Genomic DNA, 27,999 nt, shown 5'->3' with positions numbered 1-27,999 from the left:
ATGTTACAATTTAAGTCATGCTTTAGATTAGATATGGTGCGACTACTTCTGTAAGAATCTAATTATACAAAGTTGCATCATATACAACTGGATATTCATCCATAAACCGAATGTCCATAAACCCTACATGTTACGAGTGCGGATCTCAAAAACGCACTCCAAAAACTACAACTTAGATGAACCTAATATGTTAGATATCAATGATATTATACCTTAATCATCATCTGATAAACAAACCACCTCACTGGGAGTTGTTGCAGTAGTAGTATTCTTCGGCAACCTAAACCCGGGTGGGACCCCACAATCTGATTTAGAACCTAAATCCAGGAGCGGGTGCGTTGCGTGATTATCTTCATCCATAAGCAACTCAGGCACGGGAGGCGGCGAAATTCTTGAAATTTCAGGCTGATGTACATTGTTAAGCGGACGAGGTTGTTCTGTGGATGAATATTGTTGAATTGGAAGTTGGGGGGTTGGGGATAAAGTTGGGAGATTACAAGGCATCTGCTGACTCGAAGAGAGATTCGTCGGTACTGGGGATGATAATGGATATTGTTGAATTGGAGGTTGAGGGATTGCGGATGAAGTTGGGAGACTACAAGGCATCTGCTGACTCGAAGAGAGATTTGTTGGTACTGGGGATGATGAAGCCCTAAAACGTTGTAAATGTGGGGGAGGAAGATTGATCGGGGCAATTGAACTTATATGAGGTCTTGTCATGTTGCCGGACGAAAGTGGTATTGGGGGCGGATGTGCGACATGAATAGATGGAGATACAGCACGAGAGTTGGTCACTGTGTTTTGAGGGCCACCTGATGGTGGACGAGCTGGAGATGTACCAGTGGCAATGGCATTCCTCTGTCCAGTACGCGTATTTAGCGATGTTAGGTGAACCAGCTGCTGCATGTAAGTGGGTAGCTCTGCAACAAGAAAAAGGTATCAGTACTTCGTAGCAATCGCAACAGTTGCTAAGAGCAATATTCTACATGTTCAGCTATTTATGCTACAAACTTAGATGCAATATTTGACGAATAAGTTGCATGATCAGTAGTGATTATACCGGAATGCAGATCTGTTCGAAAAGTCTCACGAAAAATCCGTATAATGTTAGCTCCTTTTAATCATGTACCATTTCTTTAAAAGTAGTGCTAAGGGGCGTAACAGTGTCAATATCGCTCGCGAGCTATCAAAATTCGGCTCAATAAAATTGACTCGAGCTCGAATTTTTGAGGATCGTTTAATAAACGAGTCAATGTCAATCTGAGTGATACTCGACTCAAAAGCTCACGAGAAAGTTCATTAAATATATGCTGATTTGATATATTATCAGTTTAATTTTTACATATTTAATTTACATATTTTTGTTAAATAATAGATACGTTATGAATCATTTAATTTTATTTATATATATATAAAGGAATTTAGAATTTAAGCATTTATTAAATGGTTGAATAATTTAATTTTGATTTAAGTTACTCGAGACATAAACTCGAAACTCAATCTTCTGAATACCCGACTTGACTCGGCTCGTTGTTTATACCCCTACGCTAACCGCGGTCCGTTTTTCTAAATTCGGAATCCTCTCTCAAAACCTGACCATCTTCGTTTCAGGAGTTGGGCATACCTACCAAGTAGCCTCTGTTTTGTTTTGCAGATATTACCAAATTCCAATGATATCAACATGGTCAAATTTGGTGTCATCACAGCATTCATAATTACCAAATTAACTAAATCAGTTTTTCTAAAGGTAAGTTCCACGATTTCTACTAATGTTCTGTCAAAATAAATGTTGCTAATTTCAAATGTTACACACCTTGCTGCATTGCAAGTCCACTACTAGCTGCCTTGATATCCGTACACTTAGATCTGAATTGCTCCGCCAAGAGCTTGCTCATAAGAACTCTGTTTTTCTTTGTATCTAGTTCTTTTTTCTTTGAGAGGTATTCAGATTCCGCCTCCTGAAGTTTAATATCATACTTTCGCCGAATTTCCTCCATCTCCTTCTCACAATCTGATTTCAACCGCAGCTTCTGCAAATAGCAATAAATGTTTAGTCTAAAACTAACAATTAAAGCTTTTATTAACATAGAAGATAATTAATTAAGTAAACAGGAAAGCTACCGCATCCTCATGGGTATTGACAGTTTGGTCTACTTCTTTGCATATTTTCTCCAATTCAATTTGAAGCGGATCATGATACAAAGGGAGAGGAGGTACTCTCACAGAGGACACTCTTTGCGCAGTATGATTATCAACTCTTAAGGGAATAGATAGAGTTCTTGTATCTGAAACAAGTATCCGTGATCTATCAGAGGGGGCATCAGCGGGCAGATCTTGCATAGTATTTGTCACAGGCTGTGAAACAGCTTGATGCAAGTATTCCATCTGGTCCTCTACCATTTGTGTGGACGTCTCAGCAACGTTAGCAGTGATATGATCTTCACAGATTGGCTGATGTTCTATCCCTCTAGCTGAAGGTAAATTTGCAGTATCGGAACTAATAACAGAGTCTGTTGATGGCATTTGCTGCAATTCCTCGGAAATTGGCACATGAGCACTATGCTGACTTGCCGAAACTGGCTGAGAAGTATTGCAATTTCCACTTACTGATGCAACTCCATCTTGCGATCTAGAGCATTCAGTTGGGAGACGACATTCAGTCTGTAGTGCCCAAGAAAAAGAGAATTTGTAATTAAAATATCTTTTTAATTTGTATTAGCAAGAAATGTTAGCTCAGAAAGCAAAACATCCAATAAATCATAGTAAATTAATGTCTACGAAGCTGTTAAATAATAATAATAATAATGATGTCCATGATAATTATATGTTCATCTAGAAATTTAGGAATTAACCTTCAAAAGACAAAAAAAAATAATCCATTGGTTTCCAGATCAAAATATATTGTAATTATTGTCATCATAAATTCATAATAAGTGCAGGATGTAGAAAACAGCATGTAAGCTCTGCAGTAAGAAGTATCATAAACGTTACCGTGATGATGATATAGAAAAGACGACAATCATAAGGATAACAACAAATGACATACCTGGTTCAGCAATTGAGAGACTGGATTTTCAACTGTTTCAACTGCTTGAATCATTTCATCCTGCTGCTTACTAGTCCCACCACCCTCACGTATTTCACCTGTAGCAGTTTCAGGAACTGTGGATGAAGCATCCACATCCTGTTGGTCAAGTTCAGCTGTTTTACCAGAAGAATGAGAAGCTCCATTGCTTATACTCTTATGCATCGAAACCTCTTTATCCTGTTGTATCCTATCGTTACTGCTTGCTACTTCAATAGAATCCCTTTCTGCTACATCCTGCTGATCAACTTCAGTTGCATTGTTATTTGAGTTACTAGGCGCCGTTAATGTGGTTTCATGAGGATTCTGCTCATTAGATGAGACGCTACCGGTATTAACAGCCCCAGTAACTCCCATTGTAACTTCTGCATTATGAAACTGTTTTTCAGATGGAAGTGTACTTATTTCTGATCCCTCCCTCAGCAACGAGGCAGTTTTTTCTTGATTATGCCCACTGTCAATTGGTGGTGTCATTTTTAGTAATTCATCCTTTGCCCAAGATTTCACTCCTTCCAACCAATGAGCTTTTTTCTCTTCCATCTTGTTCCTTGCAGACACGTGCATCCCCTCAAGAATTTTGCGTTGTTTGTCCATCCCCTGTTCAAGTTCTTCAAACTTTTTTTTGTATTCACTATCCAGTAACCCAAGTTTATCTATTCTCATTGAACTACTACTGTGCAAACGAATAACAGCTGCTTCTGTTCTCTGTCTTTTCTCAAGTAGTATCTTCTCTTCATTGTACTTTTTATTAAATTTTTCTATGTCTTCCTGTTGCTTCTCAGAAAGCCTTCTCATCTGTCTATCGCATTTCTTCTCAATATCTTTGATAGTTCTCAAATAATCTTGCTGTGCCAATCCCAGCTGAAGCGACTTATCATACCCTGCCTGTAAATGCTCGTTGCCAGCGATTTTAGAAGGTGAGTTAGAAGTTTCTGAAGAGCAGGGTAGCATAAAGTTCTGTATGTGGTAAAGAAATACTTTCTTCAGACACCGGAGCACTGAATATACATAGTCTGCTTCTTCTTTCTTGCAGCAAAAATTCAGATGCTGTTTTGCAAGTGCAAGAGATTCTTTGTGATCAAGCTTGTGCTTTTGCAAAGATGCTGCAATCCAACACTGAAATTTGTACAACTCATCAATTGAGTTTGTTAATAAAAAGGCTAAAATTGTTATGCATACAAAGCCCAGAATCCAAGAAAGGTCAAAGTACATAGATGCTAATTACTTGCATGCTTAAGCATGACATTAAAGCAAAAACAACCTAGGGGGTTACCATAGTAAAAATGAACTTTCTGAAATCTATTTTCTATGAAAGAAGGAAGAGAAGAACAAGGGCTCAACAGAAAAACACAAATACTCTAGGCTTATGCATGTATTTACCTAGAATTTTCACCAAGCATAGAAATGATAAAATTAGAAAAATATCGTCTTTTGTTTAAGGGATACATCAACTATATCATAGAAAATCAAAAAACGTCGATAGAACAATACTCCAAAATCATATATTAACCATAAATTAGCAAACTCTAACGAAATCAGGTCAACAAAAAAAAGTCAATAGGGCAGCAAGCATAACTCAAGCATTCAATCCCAATGTGCTAGAACTTCTATTGAAGTGTTTCTTCTTAACTAAAACATTACTATTATTTATGGTAGCACAGGAGTTTTATCATACAAAAACAAATGTAGCGCAGGCAAAAGAAAAATCTAACCAGGGATATTTGAAAAGCATGTAGTATGGTAGTTGGCTCTCTCATAACACGATGATTATTCATTACATATTCAAGGAATTTATGAACCATAGTCTTGACATTTTCCTGCAATAAGAGAAAGCAATGCATGATTATTACAAAACAAAAACCAAAGTGCATACTTGATATACTCTTGCGAGCAAAAGTTATTTAAATGAGAAAAGCAATTTGAGTCTCACATCATTGCATGCAAGAAAAATATAATACTTTCCTCTAGGACATTTAACAGTCTTAAGAAAATCAAAGAAAAATTTCATACTTGAGCATAATATTGTGGAACCTATGAAGAATTTGTATTTTGATTAGAAACATACGTGACCATCGAGTTTAACAGAAAATCCATAAACAAATCATTCATTGAACATTAATAAGATAAGAAAATAATGATGAAAATGCCGAAACATGAGGATGGACTATGTAAATAAAAAGAATGATTTCTCAATCTCTCTTGACAAAATGATCATAAATCACATACTGGAAGTAAACTATGCCTATGGACAACTAACTGTTTAAAAAATCAAATGGAATCATGCTCGAGCATAATATTCCAAAAATTATGATAAGTTTGCATGAATTTAATTAGATGACCTGCATTAAATAACCAACGTCAAACAAATCTACCCCATGCAGCTCTAGCATTATCACAAACCATAGACAATGACGATAAGATAACTGCAATAAGGAATATGCGAGAATACAAGACTGGACAAGGTAAAGAAGAGTGTCAATAATAAAATTTAAGGTGACGGGATAGAAGAATTAACTGGAGAGTAGACCTATACCTTACATTAAAACATGGATGCAGCAATGTGGAAAAGTAAGCATATACACTAAGAAATATAATCGGAAAGAAATAAATAACCAATCATAATTAGCCAGTCCATTAAAAATACTATCGTCTGTGCCTCGAGCACACATCACCCCAGTATGATGAAAACTTCATTAGGTCCAAGATAGCCAACCAGAAAGCATGCTCAAGAAGATAGAATACATGACACATTTATCGATTCATGAAATAAAGTTTAAAACCTCCTCAGCCAAGCAGGCAATGTATAACTTGGAAAAATTGGAAAGAACTTCCCATCTTAATGATGTCCAGAGTCCAATGCTACTTTCAAATTAAATCTCAAATTTAAAATTTCCCACTGCAATACTCTTCAGGCCTGAAAATCCATAATACATTTTAAGCCTGCAAATTTACTAGCAAACACACAACTCTTTCAATTACTGGGGCTCGATCTGACAATAGACTATTCTTGTGTTCACAGGATAATACTTAAATGCTTCAATTGATTCTCAAAGTAGTTAAAGAGTAGCGTGGTCTGAGTAACATATGATTATAAGAGAAGTCCATAGAGAAGAAGAATATTTTCCTTTAAGAATAGATAATAGATTAACTTCTTCAAGAGAGAAATGAGAAACATACTGGCAGTTGTAAGATCTCACAAAGTTTTGCTATCTCTGGCTTCAAAAGAAGGTGGAGACTCTTCTGCAAATCAAGAGAACTAATTCTTTCATCAGACTTGGCCTGGTTAGCTGCAGCTTCTTCTGATATAGTAGTGGTCGAGCTTGGAGTGTTTGGAACATGGTTTCTGTAACTTGCATTAGCAAAATAAGTTGACCCAGACATCAACTGATGCACATTATTGTAAGGACCTCCAAAACTTCCTGAAGAAAAAGAAAGATATAATATGAAAATCATACAAAATATATCCAACAAAATTTTCTTGCCAAAAAATCGTGAGGATTGGAAAACCGAATCCATATAGCCGTCCCAATTAACTTGGGTTTAATGCTTAATTGAGTTAAGTTGAGTAGGGCCATATCCATCAAAAAAAATCTAATCTTTCTAATTATTCCTAGAAACCAATGTGGCAAAAGGTACCATCTTAAATAAAATAGACAACAAAAACATACTATCAGATAACATATTAAATTAGCCATTCACCTTCGTTATTTCGAGACGTGGCGTCCCTTTGGGCAGATTTGAAGAAGTTTGGATCCAAATAAATATTGGCCACTTTCCTATTCTTCTTCACAACATTCTCTATATGTACTTCTGGTTTCTTCAGAAGATCCTCAGATTGTTGAACCCTTTTCCGGTTTCTTTGAGACAAACCAGATGAAAATTTCCAATTTGGCTGTCTTCCATCCAACAGTTTTTTCCAAAATATATGAGGCAACTCATCATTACTTAATTGAATTTTCTGCTCACTAGGCAATAGTTTATCAGAAACAAAAGTTCCTAGATTTTTAGTAGCTTTCAATATCGATGAGTTGCTTAAATTGTTATCTGTGTTTTGACAAAGTATGGTCAAAAAATCTTGGATAACATCTTTGTCAGACAACTGATCGGATGACCAACTTCCACCAATGATCAGGGCACAACTTTTGTGAAACTCATCCAACTTACTGAAAAGATATGAAGCTCCCCGCATGAGCAGACTCTGACTAGTGGCACGATTTATGCTCTGCGCATCATTATATGGAGTCTTATCTTGCTTTGCCAGGATCAGAACATTTTCTTCCACAGTGAACATCGAATACAGACGGAATATTTTTAACTGTTCAAAATGCGAATCAAGGGATATCTTGCGCAGGTTTCTTAAATCATTTTCTGGGCTCCAATCACTACCAAATATGATAACAGCATCTATAGATGATAGCTTTACGCTATAAGAACAAGCGCGTGTTTCTAAGAGAAAGACAAATCTTGTTTTTTGATTGTTGAAGCTGTTCAGAGCAGCTTGCTTCCTTTTAGGATTAACAAATCCATCAATACGTTCATAAGAATCCTTACCGAATCTTTCACGCGCAAAATCCTCCAAAATATCTCCAACCTTATCCTTCCGACCACTAGACTGTCAATGAAAAATGTCATACATAAGTAAAAATCCTTGCAACAGAAAAAATTTAAAAATGTTTTTCCTACCATAAAGCACCAATATGAGAGGAAAAGCAGGGACAGGGTTTGTGGCTTAGGGAAAGTAAAGTTTGGTCCGCGGAGTTGGAAGCCAAAGTTGATTTAGATGTTAAAAGAAGTTCAAAATAATACGCATGTAACAAAAAGGGTAATATAATCCACAAACCATTTATAAAACCTGAATATCAGCAAATGTATGTAAGCCATTCATCTGTTAGTTGAAATTTAATTTGAATGATAATGTTTAGAAAGACATGTTTTGCAAGACATTTCTATAACTTTATAAGTCAAACAACAGAATGATATTCCCTTTGATCACAAGGTCGGCTGCTTAGAGTAAAATCCTATTCAATTATGTCTCGTCTTTATCCAGATCCTAATGCTACAATGCAAGCCACATGCATAATTATCATAATTTAACATCAGGAACAGTACACGTGTCAGTTAAAGAGTGCACATTCAAGTAACAGATAAAAGCAAGATATATCCAGAAAATCATGGTAAAACAAAAAGAACAAAAATGAATCACTATACAGCATATACCTGGAAAAGAACTATCACTCTTAAACCTCTCTTTCTTATCTCAAAAAGCATCGAATCGAGTAGTTGTAATTTTCCACTTGCTTTTATGTCAGCATCTAAAATGTCAATTGCTTGTGCATCTTTAATCAATATATCATATCTTGGTGCATCCATGATGTGGGGATGATCACAACACTGTCAAAAAAATTCACTCATTAATAGCCTAAAGTTTTATTCTTCATATCAATTGCACCAAATGCTAAATGATCTAGAGCCTGATAGATGCAAATAAAATCAAAGTAGATATAATGCAACATATGAAAAAGAATAAAGAAAAAGTATGTTACAAGCTTGAAGATTTAGAAGTTTCAGATAGCTGGTTATCCAAACAACTTGAAGCCATTTTGCTGGCCCTAATTTTCAAATTATTGAAACAAAAGCTCCTGCAATGTTTATAACTTGAGACTGAAAATTGGTGAGAGACGCTACACCAAAACTATGATAGAAGCTAAAATCTGAAGGTTATGAACTACTCTGCGCTAAAGAGAATTTGAAATTTTCAATAATAGTATTGCAGGCTTTGAGTGATTAATTATTGTTATAAATTCAGTTAGATTTAGCCAATCAGTTCCGAAATTCTCAAGTCATGTGTAACCAACTAGGGAGCCAGCAGATATGTTTACTCCTCACCAGTTTATGTTCAGTCATCAGCAGTTCTATTTCCATCAATGTGTTGCTAAATGTAGTTCAGTTGTGTGGTGCATGGACTTTGGGGTGGTTACCAAGTATTCTAACTAACTCATGTTTAAGTGATTATGTTCACTGAAGAAGGGAGCAGAACTTGAAAAAGAGCTTTCAGTGCGTAAATTAAAGAGACTGGAGCTCTCTCTAAAAAAAAAAAAATAGAATAGAAAAACATATATATACAAATCATTCAAGCAATCGGCCTAACCTTCCGCATTGAGATAAGAATATCACTTAGTCCTCCAACAAGATCATTCTTTGATGATGATGAGCAAAGCAATAAAGAGTTTGAAAGTAGAGTAGCACAATATTGCTCGAGCTGCATATTGGATATCTGTACGGGAACCCAGTACTCCTCAAATCTTGAAGAGTCTGACCTGGAATTTTTGACGACATATTTTGACAATCTCTCCTTTACATTACCATATTCTTGACTAGATTGAGTTGATAACCTCGGACTGCCACACTCAAGCAGAGACAGCAAATTCTCACTGCAACCGTCCTGCCAAAGCATCAAATAATGAGCCATCCTTTGGTTGAGCATGGAAGCGACTGGTATTAAAGGGGCAGCAAGAAAAGACAGCACTAAGAGTAAAGCAAGAGATATGGCATGCTAATTTGAAACACACCTTAAGTTGACCATTGAACATGAGAAGCCTCATGTGCGTGCTTAAGCCCTTAATTTGTTCAAAATGCAAATATGTTTTTTGCCGCTGGCACTCCTCGACTATTATTGCTTCCCATTTTATCATTCCAAGCTCATTTAGATCCTGTAAACCATATATAAAGAACAACCATGTTCTATCAAAAGAACCTAGAATAACTAGTATAAGCAGCTAAAGAATTCTGCTTCATTTTCCTTTACTAAGATTTATAACTAAAAAAAACTCTTCCCTTTTCTAATTCAATGATGCCTACGTCTACAGGTGTAACACATGATAATTTAATCCACATTTACAATAGCACTTATCATGAAAAACAAGCTATAAATGAGTCTTTAAAAAGTATAACTTCCGTACTTTAATCTTGCAAGCTGAAAAACATACCTCTGCAATAACTTCTGGAGTGGTCACAAGTACATCAAAAATTACGCCCCCACCTCCATAAAATTCCACAGCCCTTATACTTTTTCGTAATTTTTTGTCCCCTTGGTAAACCACAGTGTCAAGAGATGGTGAAAGACGAAAAAACTCTTCATCCCACCAAGAAAGTGCAGATGAGATCGTGACAATCAGAATAGGGCAAGTGACATAGGATGACATAGTTGAAATAAGCTTAATCACCCTTATCATTCGCTCCTGCAAACATGCTCATATCCAAAAGATATTACCAAAAAGGTAGAGCCGACAGCTTTTAATACAGCAGAAAAGCAAAGGCCCAATATCCAATAAAACTCCAAAACCTTTCTGCATGTCTGCAGCTTTAACCAAACTTTTTATTTTCACATGTTTGTTCTATTTTCAACCTTTAATTGCGATTGTCTCTTAATTATTCGAAATTCACTTAGAGGTATGTGTACTTGCTGACCTGGTTACCATAAGTGATTACTATGTTAGAGAGAATAAATGACAATTGCACATGACTCCCACATCCATGATGGAAGTTAGGTCAACAATTGCACACGATTCTAAATCGATATAAGTAATTGGAACACAGTTGCAATAAAAGGTTAAAATAAGGATAAATTAGCCAAATTAAAGGTTTGGTCAAAATTGCACATACAGTAAAAGGTTTGAAATATTTTGGACATTTGACCAAGAGCAAACAGATTGCTGGAAGAACACAGCACAAGCTAACCTGATCATCAAGAAGAACAGCATTCTGCCCTTTTTGCCAGTTCTCCAGGAGATTATGGATAAACTCCAGATGATTATTCTCTAATCCGGTTAAACCTCCAGCTGGTAACTGTGATGATTTAACTGATGAAACTATCGCAAGTTTCTGCAGGTAATTGTAACATATAAGAAACTTAGAACGACACTGAAAAAAAATATGCATGTGAACGTTCCATCGCATATTAGCAATAAGAAAATACCTTCACTAAATATCATTGTTAGTATTTGCAATAACTGATTAAAGAACTGAAAAGCTGAGAAGCATCCATTACTAGTTAGTTTCCATCTAAATGCATTAACACTTCAAAAATGCTTGTAATGGTAAATGGATTTTTAAAATTGGAGTCCCAGAACCTACTCTTTAGCAAAAACTCTCTTTGACTTCTCCCCAAAAATTAAAATAACAATTCAAAGCTCAAACACTGATAACTATTTTTTTCACACTATTAGACAAAAGACTAACCTTTAAATCAAACCCTCAAACAAATATTGCCAAACTATTGATTTCTATATCCAGCAGCACAATTGCTGAAAGCGAATTACTTTCAGGACACTATACTATATAAATGCAAAAATCGAGTATGATAACAAACGAACCCTAAACATCTCTTTCATTATAAATTTATTAATTCATAGTTCATACACATATTTGTTAAGATCATTAAGATGTCTCTTACATCAGTAATTCCTTTGAATTGAACTATAAATAAATATTTGAGGATTATGGCCACATACCCTACAGAACTTGCAGATCAAGCATTAGTTAGCTACATTTTGGAGGCACGTGATGTAGTTGCACAAGTTACAAACATACACTATTTAAAATAGGAACCTGTAGGCAAAATCCCTAAGTGATGTGAAATGTAGGGCAAGCGTGTAGATTCTCTTAGTTTCTAAAACCGATGCAATGCAAGTGTCTAAATATCTCCTCTCCAGAGGCACTGAGATCATTTGTGTATCCATCTATAAATAGCTATACGTCTACATAGAGCTGTATATAACATTAAAAATTCTAATATCATGGTTCTTTTCCTAACTGTCACAAAAAACTATGTTTTTTTCTTCTTCATTCCGTGTTTGTTACTTTCAACTTAGTATCGGAGCCTGATTACTAAATGAGTTTCTGATTTCTCCTAACCCTTTCTTAAGGGTATAGACATGATTCATACACAATAAATACTTTTTTAATGATGAATATCAAAAAGCATTTGAAAAAAAATAAAAATAAAAATTTCTCATGTTTAATCAAGCACACCTTATCTATTCCAAGCAAAGAATGACCTCTGTTTGTCTTCTTTTGTCGATTCTCGTAATCTTTCAGAACACTCTGAACTTTTGGCAATTTCATGAAAGAATCATCTTCCAACTCCCATGTTGCATGCTCATAATCAAGACCATGCCATTTTACAAGCCACTCATAGTGGCAACCTGAAACATCATCAGCATAAACCTCTTGAATCCCATCATTTTGCTTGGTAAAATTTAGAAATCGTTTTTGCAGCAAACGATGTGGTTCAGTCCATTCTGGCTTCCATTTTCTGACCTGCAGAACAAATGATTTCAGAATTGGAGATAATAATTGATAAGAAAATAAACCGATAAATAAGACTAGTAATTTATCACTATTTTCCTTTAATCATCCACTTGAAGTACAATTTTAAAAAAGAATCATTAACTTTTTGAACCTCATTTTTTCGGTTGAACTTTGCAAGAAGTAATGGAGCTTCAGCAAGCAATTGATTTTCTGACAACCACTGATTGTGAACATGCGCAAGACCTTTGTATTTAACTAAATATTGCTTCCCTTGAGCTCCTAAACACAAATATCATAGTATCAAAAAAATGATCACCATAAACTATATAATGATGCATGGAAAACAATTTCAGCTATCACTTCACAGATCTACAAATGGCCTAAAAGCGGGAGATTTACGAAGTTAAGAGACTAGATCATGGAAAGTGCCATACCATTGTCATCCGATACCTCCACTTCTTTAACATCCCAAATTGATTCTACTCCATCTGAAATAGAATATACACCTGATATTAGCTTCTTTCGAACACAACCAACACAGTACCAAACTCCGGGAGGAAAATCCTTTAAAGGAGGATCTAGACATGACAGATGATAACTTCTTGCACATCCCTTTCCTTCACAACACCTAAAAAAATTAAAAATATTTAGGAACAACGAATAAATATAATATAGACATGCAAAAATTGTGTATGCAGTAAAACAAACATAATAAGTGCTGAAATCAAACCAAAATCGCATAACAACATGAGCATGTGATGAAGGCAAGGAGTTCAATAGATGAATAATTAGTCCCTTGCCAACAAATATAGGAATAATGGCTTCATATATAGGATTTGAAAATTAAACAAAACTGCTTATGGTTTGAAAAATGTCAAATAACCAAAACCCAAAAACTCTGACTGTCAGGTGAGACTTAACTGTGGTTTTACTATCTCTAACACATCTCTACATGCAAATGCTAGTTGAGTTTGAAGCGTTAACAAGCACGGATCCAACTTACCTTGTGTTCAAATATTTAATTGATCGAATAAGGATTGCCAAATATCCAATTTTACACCTTTTAATCATAAAGATTTGCTACCTATCAAAATAACAAATCAACCCAAAAGCTCTCCAAAATATGGTTTTGTTGTCTTTAACAAAAAACAGGGGCAAAAATAGGACCTTCAAATCATCTTTTAAGCTTATAACCAAATGAACTAGTTGTGGTTAGCAGCAAGCTCCATATAATAAGACAAATGATTGTAAATATTTTTAGTAATGAGATAATTTTGCAGTAGTTATTTCCTCTTTATTTTCCTCCTACCCTTGAAATGTAAGTATTAGAATAAATCACAAGGATAAGCATACAAGAGAAGAAGTATTTTCATTATGTATAATTTTTTTTCCTTGTTGCAAACTCAAAAGTCTGTAAAAGCCTATAAACCTATGGGAGTCAAGTAAATCCACATCATCATTTATGTAGAGTATCATTTGCAGAGACATACTCTATCTCATGGAAATGAGATTAGCAAGCCAGTTTACCCATAAATAGATTGTTTTTGTTTGTGTGGCCTTAATTAAATTTCTATTGGAAAATTAATCCTTTCCATCAACTGAACTGATATTATTTGTAACAGGAGGTGGCCAATTTACAACACACCCTCACTCAGCAAAGAAATTGGGGTTTTAATCCCACAATATTCAAATAACATATGTTTAACCTATCTAAGCACATGAGACTTCCAAGTCTTCAACTACTTAAAGAGACGCACTATTCAGATAACCCAGCAGAGCACGTGAGACTCTATATCAATTAGAAACTATAATTTAATATTAGTGTTTTTTTTACTGCTTATATACGAAATGGAAACAAAGGAAAGTTGACTGATAAACAAGACCTTTATGCTTGCTGACGCTTATCCTTGCATAAAGAATATAATGGCAGAGCATTCAGGACTGTAAGCTGGTCTTAAAAAAGGGTTTTTAGTGCAGTGTTTCTCTGTAAATCAATTGATAACTACTTTTTATTGTTTGTAGGCACCATTTAGTTCATCAACCTACAATTCGTCTAAGCTTTATCTCCCTTTGGTGTGTTATGAAGTTTCTGCAAATGAATGCTATAGCATTTTTCTCACTTACCACACAGCATTAGACAAACACATGCACTGCAAAAATGCATAGCACAGGTAAAACAAAAGATGCATCTTTCAAACATCAGTAGCTGGACATTGTGCATTGATCATTAATAGAAAAATCTCATATGTTAATCCAAGTCTTGAAAATAATCGGGTAAAAGCACCAAATGAAGCATCAGATCAACTTGTAATTATATTCATTTTTCGACCAAAATAAATGCGCTGCTTACCTAAGACTAATACATGTATTCAGGACTACTATATCATTATATGTAGTATTACATGCCGCCTAGATGAGATCATAATTCAAAACATGTAATATAATATAAAAACATAAGGACTATGGTATATTTAAAAGGCTTAATAGAGTATTAAACCCTTTCTTTACAATACATGTGCTAAGACTAATACATGTGCTCAGGATTATTATATCATTATATGGAGTATTACATGCCGCCTAGATGAGATCATAATTCAAAACATGTAATATAATATAAATACATAAGGACTATGGTATATTTAAAAGGCTTAATAGAGTATTAAACCCTTTCTATCAATATCAGTCTCCCTTTATGAACATACATATGTGCACATACAAGTTAACCATAAACCTAAATTTCTACTGTTAATTTTGCTCTCTCCTCATTAATTTGAAGTATACCGGCAATTTAACTTCCCATGTTTATCTATGATTAAGAGATGCTTGCAATAAGAGAGAAGAGATACCCACAATATCATCCCACCAATCTTGCACACGACACATATGTTGCCCTTTATGAACATACGTATGTGCACATACAAGTTAACCATAAACCTACATTTCTACTGTTAATTTTGCTATCTCCTCATTAATTTGAGAGTATACCGGCAATTTAACTTCCCATGTTCATCTATCATTAAGAGATGCTTGCAATAAGAGAGGAGTTACCCACAATATCATCCCACCAATCTTGCACACGACACATATGTTTTGGTTGCTCTCTGATTGAAAATCAACAGAAGTCTTTTTATGTTGCAAGCTGCTAATGCATTGTTCAGCAGGTCCTGTGTAAGCACCACCTCCAATTCCCCCCCTATCCTAATACAACACATCAGAACAATGACCATCTTCTTAATATAAAACTGATCAATCAAGGATAATAAGAACATTTACGAATCATAATGTCACAAAATAAATGATGCAGACAACTTGCTATACCCTCTGCATGCATAAAAAAATGGAGAAGATCCAAGAAAAAACATGTGATAGAAAGAGAGAGACGAAGGCTAGAAAAGGGATAACAGGTAAATCAAGAAAAGGAAATAATTGAAAAATTTAACTACAATCCATTCACTCTAGATAGCCACATCCACACTATTATATACCCATGTTGACTTGCCTCTGATCAAATTTACTTGTATGCTCTTTTACTCTAAATGAACCATTAAAGAAGGTAAAGCAAAGTAGCACATTGAGCTTATTATAAATTAACAGAGCACAATAAAAGATGGAGTACAAGACAGAGAATGAAAGACCTGAAGCCCAAAATGAAATAGAAATTTCATAAACAAGCCAATAAACTCCTAATAATAATAATAATGTGACTTTTGAGTCTTTCATTTTCAAATGGCAGTAAGTCAGTAACCAATTTGACTTTCTAAAATCTACATATGGCATTAGAGCATCTCCAAGAACCTCTTTGAATTTCCTCACTGAAATAAGGAGTAAAACTTCTAAAACACCCTTCCTAGAAATTCACCACATCAAATGATTCAAACTCCTCAAAACTTTAAGAATCACATTCAAGTATGAAAAGTGAACAAAGCTCTCTAATTAATTGTTTAACATTGTCTATTCACTTTTTAATGATTGTTGTAAGGACATTAATTTATATCAATACTAGTAAAAAGAAATTGAATTATTAATTAAGAATCACATTCAAGTAAGAAGATAATAAATTTTTAAACATTGTTTATTCACTTTTTAATAATTGTTGTGGGGACATTTATATATTTCAATACTAGTAAAAAGCAATTGAATTATTTATTAATAAAATAGGTAAAATAGAGAACAAAACATGTTGGACCATGCACAATTATCAAGACAAGTTAAAGTGAGGAGTCGAATTAGTTAAAAATAGGAGTGAAATAAAGAGTGTCATCGGGAATGCCCTTAACCCAGTGGACATATAAAATTGAGAAGCAAATAGTATGCGAACTATGACACGAGTGACGAGTGTGACCTTTAATAAAGGGTGTCAGAAAAAGCAATCTCATAAGTTATGTGTGATAAAATTTGTAATTTTTTTTTTGACTATTAATAAAATTTGTAGAACTAATTAAAGCATCAACTATCCTATTAGATTTTTTTTGACACATAATCCTATTAGGTTAAACCATTATTTTATAGCTGTTAATTTGAAAATTATTTCGAAATTTTTCCTATACCTATTACATTTAAAAAATCAAAGAAATCTATACTTGATCAATATTTTTTTCTTAATCCTATAGATAGATATATAGATATAGAATAAAAACATAGATAGATGATACAAATGTCAATCAAGCACACAATTTTATTTCTGATACATAGAAATAAACCTTTGGTTATAAATTATTATTATTATGTGACATGAAAAATAGAGCTTCAAACGCTAATCAACAGACAAACTCATACAAGGTTTTAGGTCCTTCAATAAATAAGGGTGTATGTCATCTTGGCCATTGTAAGTTTTCACCATCTTGAAGTAGAATTACGGAGAAATTCATTTTCCCTAATAAATAAACTTTCAAGAGAAAAAGGTAAGAATTCGCAAAACATTGTAGAATAAACAACATGCAAAATGAGAGAGTATGGGCAAAGAAATGCACAAGTGAATTGAGTTAGAAAAATTAGGAACTCATGGTATCCAAAACAGACAGCCAACTGGATTCATTCTACTATCTAATAAAGAGAAGATCAAACATTTCTAAGGAACTTAAAGCAAAAGTAATTTAAAATAAGAAAAAGAGTGCCCAACCTCAGGCAAAGAGGCACAATTGATATGCTGGTTTAGATTTGAATCTAACAAGTTGCTATTTACCCTGCAAAGCAAGCAAATAGAAAAATACTTAGATTAAGTCAAAAGCAAGATATCGCCGAAGATTCAGGAACAAGCATAGATAATTTAGAAATTTGGGTGCCTTTATCAATTAAAACATTATCTAAAAACTTGTAATCAGCTCTAATTTGGATATTTGGGTGCCTTTATCAATTAAAACATTATCTAAAAATTTGTAATCAGCTCTAATTTGGATATTTGGGTGTCTTTATAGGTTAAAACATTATCCAGGCTGTACCAAAAATGAACCGTTTAACATGTTTGTATTTTTGCAAGTGATTAGTACCACTGATTAAGAACCCGGAGGATAAATTAAACAGGAAAAATCATCTATATTATATTTAGAAGAGAAACTTATAATTCAGTCATGCAAACTATGAGAGAACAGGATGACAGTTAAACCCGCTACATAACAAATCACTAGCAGTAAAGAAGCTTCTGCTCATGCAACTGGAGTCTATACTACTACATATGGCATCAAAGTAAAAACATATCCAAAAAAAGTTCTATTATACAGCCGTAAAAAGTTTAAAACTCTTATCATCACTAATGAAATAAGTTGCGAAATTCATCAAAAAGCATAACTATTTTATACGCGGCAATTCACAATCCTGCAATTTTTTTGCATAATATAATAATTCTGAAAATAGAATTTACGTAAGTATTCTTTTATACAATTCTAATTTTTTTTTGGATATAGTCAACTAAAACTGAAAGACATTTGGTTGATATTATGATGTGCAACAAGTTACAGTTTTCATTGAAATTATAGTTGCAACAGGTTTTAAGTTCAACTCTTTAATACAACAACTTTCAATGAATATGATCAGATTTTCAAGGACATTTTCAATCCCCTCAAATTAAAAATTTGTGGGAGCAATGGAGCACCATAACGGTAATTCAATGACCAGTACTTGCAGCCACCTGTTTGACCAGTACCCACACCATGTACCTCTTCATGTAATGTGTCGACTGAAAGGTAATGTCAAATAGGCATATCTTGAAGAAAGCCCACAAGGCACTAAGCCACTAATTAAAAAATTATAGTGAAATGAAACTGAAAAGTAGATGACCACATGCTGTTAACCCAGAGCAAAGCTAGAGCAATATTACTACAACTACATCTCAAAGTTTCCATATAAGTAAGCATAATATTGGCAACAATCTAAAGAATATTTGTGCCAGTATTGCTTTGGTCATTTGTCATACAATAACCACAATTGCGTGATCAAAAACCTTCATAAAATTCAAGGGAATTCCCTCTCATTCTAAATTGTCTATCTATTTGGTCATTTTCCACCTTTATTGGGTATTTTTTTTGTGTGTTTGTCTCTTTACTTTGCTTTGGCATATGTACTTAAACTTCTGCCAGTTGCAACTGTATGTCAAAATCATGTACCTTAAACTCCTATTTGTAAACAAAAAAATTCTTAGGCATAAATTTAAGGGTTAATTCCATATAAAATCGCCACCTTTACATGTTTTTTCATTTTAATCACGTCCTCTAAAAAGTGTCAAATAAAATCACCACCTTTCATTTTTTTACAAATCTACCACCGATGAGAAAATCCGGTGTCTTTTTCCTCCCAAATAAATGTCGTAATCGGACTAATGTCATAATTAACACAAAAAATACCTTCCTCTTACTCTTTTCTTGTTGATTTCGGTTGTCGAGTCACCAAAGATACACCGGATTTTCACATTCGAGATAGATTTGCAAAAAAATAAAAGGTGGTGATTTTATTTGAACACTTTTTAAAGGACGTGACTAAAATGAAAAAAACGTGTAAAGGTGGTGATTTTATATGAAATTAACCCTAAATTTAATGCATACATATACCGGTATTACAAGCCGCTTAAGTAAATCATGGAAGAACAACTAAAATGAAAATGAGAAATTGATGCAAGAAGTTGGGCAGCATCTTACAACTTCTTCCATTAACTGATAATTTCATCCTATTTTTCACACATTACAGAAAAACGCACTAGTTTTTTTAAAGTTATGTAGCGAGCTGTAATTTTATAAATTTTACACAAGTACCTTTGCTTTTTAAAGGACGTAAGAGAAGAGCCCGCAAAATCGTCCACTCGTGGAGAAGAAATGATGGGCTCAGCATGAGAGGTATAATTCTTTTTGCTGGAATCAACTGGAGTAGAATCGGAATCCACATCAAGAGTACTACTTTTTCTTTTCAATGTCATGCCCTTGAAACCAATCTTTGACCCAACACCAGTATCTATTCTCTCTTCATTTAAAACATGGATTACAATGTCAGGTCCCAAGGTTTCCTTTTCTGTCTCACCGACATCATCCTGCTTTCTGGTCGTGGTTCCCTGAAATGATAGTGTTACAGAGCCGCCCTCTTTGGAATCATCCATGCTTCCTCCATTATCAGACTGATGAGCTTCCTTTACAAGCTTACGATTTTGGCTTGAGAGGGAAGACTCTGGCCCAACAGTTTTTTTGACAGTCAAATTGGTGAATTTGCTTACACTACAATTGGATTCTTCCAAAATTCTTTCTGAATCTCTTCCAAGATTAGTTTCTATCAGTTCCTTCACTTCCCCTTGAACAGATTCATTTCCCCCATCAACACTCTGGGAAGCACCACCTCCGCAACTGTTCTCTAGGTTCAGCTCTTTGCTATTACCTAGCGAATAAAGCAAAAGAACATATATTGATTAGAGAAATTTTATCAGCAATTTTGGATATAAAGCAAAGTGTCTATGTCTCTAACAGTCATCTATATAAGATCAAAAAATCAGTAATCATGTTGCTTTCATTCAACTAGTGCCTCCGATTGTAACAGCAACACATTTCCTAGAAGAAAAAGAACTCCAAATTAGCATCAGGGTCCAAAATGAAACCAAAAAAAATTATTTACCTGCCACAGAAAGTTTCTTTTGTTGCTGCTTGAATAATGCCCTATAAGCACGACCATTCAATATGCTTTTTTCCATCCGTGCGTCACTTTCTCTAACTTCTTCAGTTTCAAGTGTCAACTGTTTTACACTCTTCACTCTTTTTAGTGTTTTTTTTAAGGATAAACCCAACTTCTTAGACCCAGAAGAACTTGAAGATGATTGCTTCTTACCCCTCTCGGACCTTCTCAAAGGACTTGGAGTACTCTTCGTCTCAACTTTCTTCTGAACCGAAGCAACTGGTGACAGCTTCTCAAGTCTCTCAGATTTTCGTGTGCTGGAAGGACTGGAACTCATATCGCTTTTTGGAGGTGTTTCTCTAACTGACCTTCTCAAACCAGCAGTAGGCGACCTTCCAGAACCTGAAAGAGTTGAAGGTTTGCAAGCAGCCCCTTTAGAGCTATTGTTTTCATCATCCTTAACTTTTCGACTAGAGCCATTCCTTAATCTCTAAATAACAAAACAATAATCCCTAACATAAGATTCTACTAACACAGTAAAGAAAACAAAACTAATATCCTCATACTGTACTATCCAGCTATCACAACCATCCCCTAATACAATTCTAAAATTCCAATAATCTAAAGAAACCCTAATCAATACAATGAACTTCAATTATCTACAGAAATCAACACCAATTACATAATTACCGACTTCAGCATTCACATGCAACCCTAATTCTTGAAAATTAACCGATCATTTTAAATTGCAGTACACACAAATCATGAGAAATGCAGGTTAATGCGAGAAATTATAACATACCTGCATGTAAAATTAAAATCAACTTCGAACTGAAAAATCCGTCTGAGCAAATTTAATGGTGGTTGGAGTGTTTATGGCTGCTGATGACCGGAATGAAATGTATCTGAATGTATAGTGTTTCGCCGGTCCGGCTATTCGTACAATTTCTCGTCCTCCTCTCTCCGGTGGTAAAGAACTGGAAAGAAATTCAATTAGAAAAAGAGGGAGAAAAAGAAATTTTAATTCCTTATAGGCAAAAGATGCAAAACACTGTATAACTTTTTTTTTTTTTAACTTTTTAAAATTTTAACAATGATCGCTCTAGAAATATGTTCTCAGTAATTATAACCACTTTTGTCCAATAATAAAATAAGTAAAAAATAAATAGAATTGTGAAGGTTTTATATAAATTAATTATTAATGTTTTTCTCATGGACTAGGAATTTAATTCTACATCGTTCATTACAAATGAACGGTGTAATGAACGGTATAGATCAAAAAATTATAATTTTAATTAAATTAATCTACGCCGTTCATTTTATAATGAACGGTATAGATTAAAAAAAGTATTTTTAATCAAATTAATCTACACCATTTATGAATCGTAAATATGATCTCCTAAGTTCAAATATACTTGAGGATCCCAATCCTTTTTCCATATATTTTATTTTAGAAAATTATTATTTTTTCTAGCATTTTAACTTTTTTTTACTAGAATTCTCTTTATCGAGAGTTTCACTTATATTTCCTCCATTCCCTGACAAATGTCATTTATTTGAAATATTAAACCGCGGAGGGGGAATTAAATAAAATAATTAAGTCTTATAAAATGTTCAATTAATAGAAAATTAAACTTTTTAAATCAATCTAAATCTTTATGTCTTTTACGATTATGGCTAAACATTTTCCAAAGACAAAACAGATTTAAAAATTTAATCGTAATACAAATTTAATTTAAAATAAGTTGCACACAAAAATTTGAAATGAATGCAACGCAGTTTTAAATTAAAATATAGATAAAAAATATATAAATTACAGATAAAAAAGTGCAAATATTTAGATTAAAAAAAATCTAATAAAAAGATGATACCTATTTAAAAAAATCACTTTTAATAAGATGTCCTCGGCTATAGCAAACCTTGCAAAATCGGCTGTTTAATCCATTTTGAAATATTTGAAACCTTTTATAACCAATTGTAAACCGAAAAGATTGTCACGTCACTCGTCTCGACATGGCGAGTGATGCTTGAAAGCAATGACACGACAATTTTTCGATTCGATTTAACGATGGCTATCAAAGGTTTCGAATGTCTTAAAATGAACTAAAACATACGATTTTGAAAGTTTTGTCTATAACTGACAATACAAGAAAAGTTGCCCTAAAAAAAAGATTTAATATTACAAAAAGTTGCCCTAAAAAAATTAACCTTTTTTACTAAATAATAGGTTTTTTTTTTAAATTCCTTTGTTGAATAATATCACTTTCTTGTACGCCTCTCATCTCTCCACCGCCAACCGTACACAAATGCCACCGCCATTAACACAAGATTAAACCCCCTTAAACATCCGTTTCTCCAAGCCATGAAGTATAGTAGTGAGAGCTCGTACCCATTGTCAAATCTAGGTTTAAGAATCAACAATTTTCCATAAGATCAATTTACCTTACTCGCACCCAGCATCAACGCTCACCAGCCTTATCACTGGTTGTCCACTACCACTTAGACCTAACCTTTTGCTAGATCTAGCCTCATTGTTAGATTATAAAAATAAAATAGTACAAAAATGGAAGCATACCTGAAATCCGCTCTATCGGTGAAGCTTTGGATTAGTTTTTCAAATCTACAAGCGAAGGTTAGTCTCACAGATCTAGATCTGTAAAGCGGAGGTTAGTCTTTCAAATCTACAAAAGGTCCTCGATTTCTATGAAAGAGAGTTTAAAGAAATATAATTAACAATTTATACTTCCTTCTTTCCATTTTATTTGTTCTATTTTTATTTCTGAATTGCTAAACACCGCCCAATTTTACTATGCACCGCACCTAAATATTACTTTTTTGACCTTTTATCTTTTTTTTTTTAATTCTAAAACTCATATTTAAATCCTTTTAACTCACATTTAAATAGAAAGAACGGATAATGAAAATCTCATCTAATTTTATTTAATTTCAAAAATTTATTTCAAATTTATTTCATTTAATTTAAAAAGTTGTTTAATTTTAAAAACAAGATTGTTTAATTTCAAAAATGTCTTTCATTTAATTTATAAATTTTTTCATTTAATTTCAAAATTTAGTTTAATTGTCATAAATACTTTTTGTTTATATTTTAAAAAAAATCGATAAATATTTTTTTTAAAAAAAATTATAGGGACGTTTTCATTTGACATCTCTCCATAAGGAGAAACGTCTCTACAAAGGGGGAGATGTCTCCCAAAAACGTCTCCCTGTTTTTAAAAGATACCTCCCCCTCTGGGGAGATGTAAACATCAGAGTTAAAACGCTCTAACTACTTATCTATACGTTAAATATATAATACTAGACTACTGCGGACTTCTAAGATGTAAAATCTTCTTTACACGTCTTGTACAAAATGACTCCCAGAGAAATAAAACTTTGAAAGCCTTTATTGAATCCCTCTGAACTTTTCTATAAAAGTTGGATGGACAATGAGGTCTAAAATATAAATATTTCTGAGTGAGTTCATAATATTACTAATAAATATTACATAAAGGCTGAAACACTTTAAAGTCCCTTTACGTAAAATAAAGTCCTTTGAAAACATTTACAAAACTCTTTTTATTTGAACTCACCACATAAAACTCCTTTTTAATAACTTGAAAATATTTACACAAAATATTTGGAAAGTCAATATAATCATAATAGTTCATAAACTATAACTATTGACTTATAATCACTTTAATTTAACCTCACTCGTATGACATTGGTAACAAAGCTATCCGACATATTTAATTCACTTAACGTTGCTAGTTAAACTAGCTGACGTATCCCATACGTCTGACATCGTTAGTAAAGCTAATTGATGTGTCATATTCGCCTGACATCGATAGCAAACCCAACCGATGTATTTTGTACGCCTGACATAGATAGCAAAGCAAACCGATATTTTCTGGTCGCCTGGCATCGATAGCAAAGTCAACCGATGTATTTTATACGTATTATATTAATCGCTCTCTCATTCTTAGTATAATGGTAAGTATTTGACTTCACCGGTAAGATAAGTCTTAACTTTAACTATGTTCTAGTTTGAACACTTAATAGTAACATATAAAAGGCACAAATTTAATCATACTAACAGAATATGATTAACCATGAGGTAATACATTATTATTGTATCCCATCCTGGTAACACATATCGCGTTAACCTCATATCTTTAATTATTGAGGGTTCTTTTCAAATGTTATGTGTATTTATATTTATTTATTATTTATTATTGTTGTGTATCTTATGTTATCATTTCTTTTACCTTATATATAATATCTTTATTACATTTAAAGTATTAACAAACACAACTTATTTATAAATAAATAACAAACAAATCCATATAAAGCATACATACGTATATTTTCCAAATATAACACATATTACGCTGCAATTCGTATAGCCGATAGTATATAAAATACTTGGCTTTATGAATATCGAAAAGTAATAAAGTATACTCACGACTTGCTTATCCAATACTTTCCTCCTTTGACTTCTTGCGTCTGAAGTCTCAGACTGGTGGTATCTAAACATTTAATCAAATGTTAATATCGGAGTACGACTAACTTTAAAACTCTAATTTCTTAGATTCCTATGTTTAATAGAATCGTATAACTTTATTAAGTTATACTTATCGTTCTCTAATCGATTTAAATAATTCATAATTTAATTAAACGTCTTATCGTTTTAATGATTTGAATACTTTTCCTTTTAGTATTCATTTAACTCTTTTGAACATCCAAAATTACGTTTTTATAGTCAGTTTCAATCGAATTTAATGACCGATTCGAGTTAGGGCGAAAATGGGATAATCCCATTGGGAAAAATAGCTGTGCGGTCGCACAGAAGGATGTATGCGATCGCACAGACGGGTCGTGCGTTCACACAGCCTAGTCGTGCGTTCGCACACCATGATTTGTGCAAACGCACAGCGGCTGTGCATTATGCACAACATCGGGATCCGCTCCCCGGGCTATTCCGACCTAGTTCCGACGTCCGAAACCGTCCGAAAAAATTTGAATTCGAAATCTAAACATTAAACTAATACGAACTCGATCGCTTCGATACAGTTAACGTAATTTCTTCGATTATTAACCGTTTTATATCTAATCGAATTTAAATTTGTGATTATTACCTCGTCTACTTACGGATTGCCGAAGAAATCGGAGTCGAAAACGGAGAAAGAACGAAGTTAGGTCATTCGTTTCTCTGTCACTATCGAAAATGGAAAGAAAATAAACAAGCTGCTGTATTTGATGAAGATGGCCACTTTTATGTATAATTGACTAAATAGCCATTTTGGCCCCTAGCTCAATTTCGTACTTTAATCCAAATTCTTAATTATCGTCCGCACTAAAACAGAGAACGAACTTCGAATTTTATAAAATTTTAACCATGAATTCCATAATTCGTAAATAGAATAAAAACGTAATTTTTATTCTCACGGGACCTATATTTTATTTTTAATAAATCATTTAAGATTTATTAGGGCTAAATTAGAACCACTTGATAAAATAAACTACGTCCAAATTTCATAAAATTTTGACGATACCTTCCTAAAATTATTTCGCGAATATTGACATCAAAAATATTCGCTCGGGACTTATAAATTATTTTATTTTAATTTTCCAAGTTTTATTACTCCTGTTCAAATCCGATTATTAAAAATTTTAATTTTCAAATTTTAATTTTAAAATCCTATAACCATGATATATTTTTAGGGGCACTTATAAATTAAATTTACAATTAAATTTAATTTATATACTCCCAGTTTATTAAATCATTTCCCGTGATTTAATTTAACGATCTAAAATTGCCAAACTTGACTTTTATTCCTCGACAAACAACATTGATCTTTTACGTATATTTTTCTTAATATTCGAACCTCAAAATATTATTTTTAATATTTTAATTATCCAAATTTGACTTCGTAGCATATTTTATTCACTTAAAATTATGGGGTATTACACGTATAAACGATAGACTTTAAACATTTTTCGTTTATAGACAACTCTATAAAAAAACATGTAAATGAATCTCAATATTGAACTTTGTTTCGCCCAAGAAAGATTGATATTGATTAAATCATCCAAAATTTAGAGCGTGAAGTGCAATAAATAAAGTCCAATTAGATCTATACTTTGGACTCTTGGTATGGACTTATAGTCCTTTAAACTTAATCACTTTGATTAACGTATTACTTTATTAAAACATCATATCATTTTAATAAGTTGACTATTCTCAAACATCTAAGTTCTTTTTAACCATTTAAACGTCCTAATTTATATTTTGATGTCTAATTGAATCAATATCGAACACACTGTTCAAAATCCCTTTTAACCATTTAAACGTCCTAGTTTATGTTTTGATGTCTGATTGAATCAATATCGAACACACTGTTCGAATTCGTCCGAACACCGTCAAATCGGAACTCCCCGTGCGAATGCATGTCGGGACTGTGAGCTGGCACAAGCCCCTGTGCATTCTGTCACGGGCTTGGATTTTCTAACCAAAGATCCGTGCGGCACTAGTGAACTTTTCTCGAACAAGTTACTAGTCAGCCTCTCTCGAAATGTTTAAACACACTTAAGCGGAAGTAAAGATCGTAAGATGGCTAGAACGTATGAAAGTTTGTATTACTTTATGAAAGCTTGATTATACAATTCTTGGATTCACAAGGATTTCTAGGATGCTTTACAAATGAGGGTTTGAGGCTATATATAGTCCTCCACCTCCTAAATGAATGGCTAGGATCTATTTGATCCAATGGTTCCTATTCTATCATCTAGAACTATCTACACTATTCTACAATATGTAAGAAGCTACTATTTACATCTAGTACCTTCTAGAGAGTTCTAGAGTATTCCAGATTAGTCTAGAGAATTCTAGATAATTCTGGAATAGTCTCGCAAAGAAGCTTCTAGAATATTCTAGAGGATTCTAGACGGTTCTGGAGGATTCTAGAGTATTCCAGAGACTTCTAGAATATTCTAAAGGGTTCTAGAATATTCCGGAATATAAAGTTTCTAGAATGTTCCGGAGGATTCCGGAACATGAGATCCGAGAGTGTTTTGGAGAAATTCGGGTCATAACCTCCATCACGTGATGGAGGTTATGAGAAACTTCCATAGGTTGTTGCTCTTTTGGCAAGGAATGTTCTCTCTCTTCCTTGAGTGCCGCCAAGAATGATGGTTCGGCCTCCTCTACTCCTTCGATGAGTTTCATGGTCGAGAGCTTCTTGGCTTTAGCACTCCTTTCTCTCGATAGCGGTACCGTACATGTCTTGCCTTCATCCAAAATCCACATGGTGTTGGCAAAAGGGACAGGCATGGCTTTGACGCGATCCATGAACTCGATTCCAAGCACGATTGGATAATCATCCATGGGCACAACTGAAAAGTTTATAAGGCCGGACCACTCACCTAGGCACACTTTTACATCACGAGCAACGCCGTAAATTGGTTTCGGCTCCGAGTTGACTGCCTTAATCCATCCTCCTTCGCCATTATAGGTGATTCCCAAC

At 33.7% G+C, this 27,999-nt stretch overlaps 1 protein-coding gene across 5 annotated transcripts; it reads right to left on the bottom strand.

Moving 5' to 3' along the window:
- Nucleotide 1: 1 nt before the first annotated feature.
- On the bottom strand, nt 2–23,178 carry LOC126666044 (helicase protein MOM1). 5 transcript variants are annotated; one of them, XM_050358993.2, is made up of 21 exons: nt 23,052–23,178; nt 21,279–21,453; nt 20,480–20,966; nt 19,636–20,245; nt 17,514–17,577; nt 15,447–15,592; nt 12,829–13,022; nt 12,546–12,673; nt 12,116–12,403; nt 10,823–10,966; nt 10,072–10,323; nt 9,655–9,795; nt 9,234–9,527; nt 8,303–8,476; nt 6,785–7,697; nt 6,263–6,504; nt 4,798–4,902; nt 3,047–4,201; nt 2,122–2,661; nt 1,814–2,030; nt 2–920 (listed from the first exon to the last, which is right to left on the bottom strand). In XM_050358993.2, exons 2-21 carry the CDS (start codon nt 21,282–21,284, stop codon nt 214–216), a joined length of 6,807 nt encoding a protein of 2,268 aa, XP_050214950.1. In that variant the 5' UTR covers nt 21,285–21,453; nt 23,052–23,178; the 3' UTR covers nt 2–213. The 5 variants fall into 5 exon arrangements, with proteins under 5 accessions (XP_050214950.1, XP_050214951.1, XP_050214952.1 ...); XM_050358994.2 differs by lacking the exon at nt 23,052–23,178 and adding an exon at nt 22,919–23,013; XM_050358995.2 differs by lacking the exon at nt 23,052–23,178 and having other exon boundaries at nt 20,480–20,878; nt 21,279–21,564.
- Between the last annotated feature and the right edge of the window lie 4,821 nt (nt 23,179–27,999).

This window comes from Mercurialis annua, linkage group LG1-X (genome assembly GCF_937616625.2).
Source record: "Mercurialis annua linkage group LG1-X, ddMerAnnu1.2, whole genome shotgun sequence".
In the NCBI taxonomy this organism is placed as follows: domain Eukaryota; kingdom Viridiplantae; phylum Streptophyta; class Magnoliopsida; order Malpighiales; family Euphorbiaceae; genus Mercurialis; species Mercurialis annua.
Note: the sequence above shows the minus strand (reverse complement) of the source record. Positions and strands in the feature narration are given on the sequence as shown.

Coding starts and splice junctions, on each gene's coding strand:
- LOC126666044 (XM_050358993.2), bottom strand. Junction 10,324..10,822: donor CTGTTCTTCTTGATGATCAG/GTTAGCTTGTGC, acceptor GCATGTTTGCAG/GAGCGAATGATAAGGGTGAT. Junction 2,031..2,121: donor TCAATACCCATGAGGATGCG/GTAGCTTTCCTG, acceptor TGCTATTTGCAG/AAGCTGCGGTTGAAATCAGA.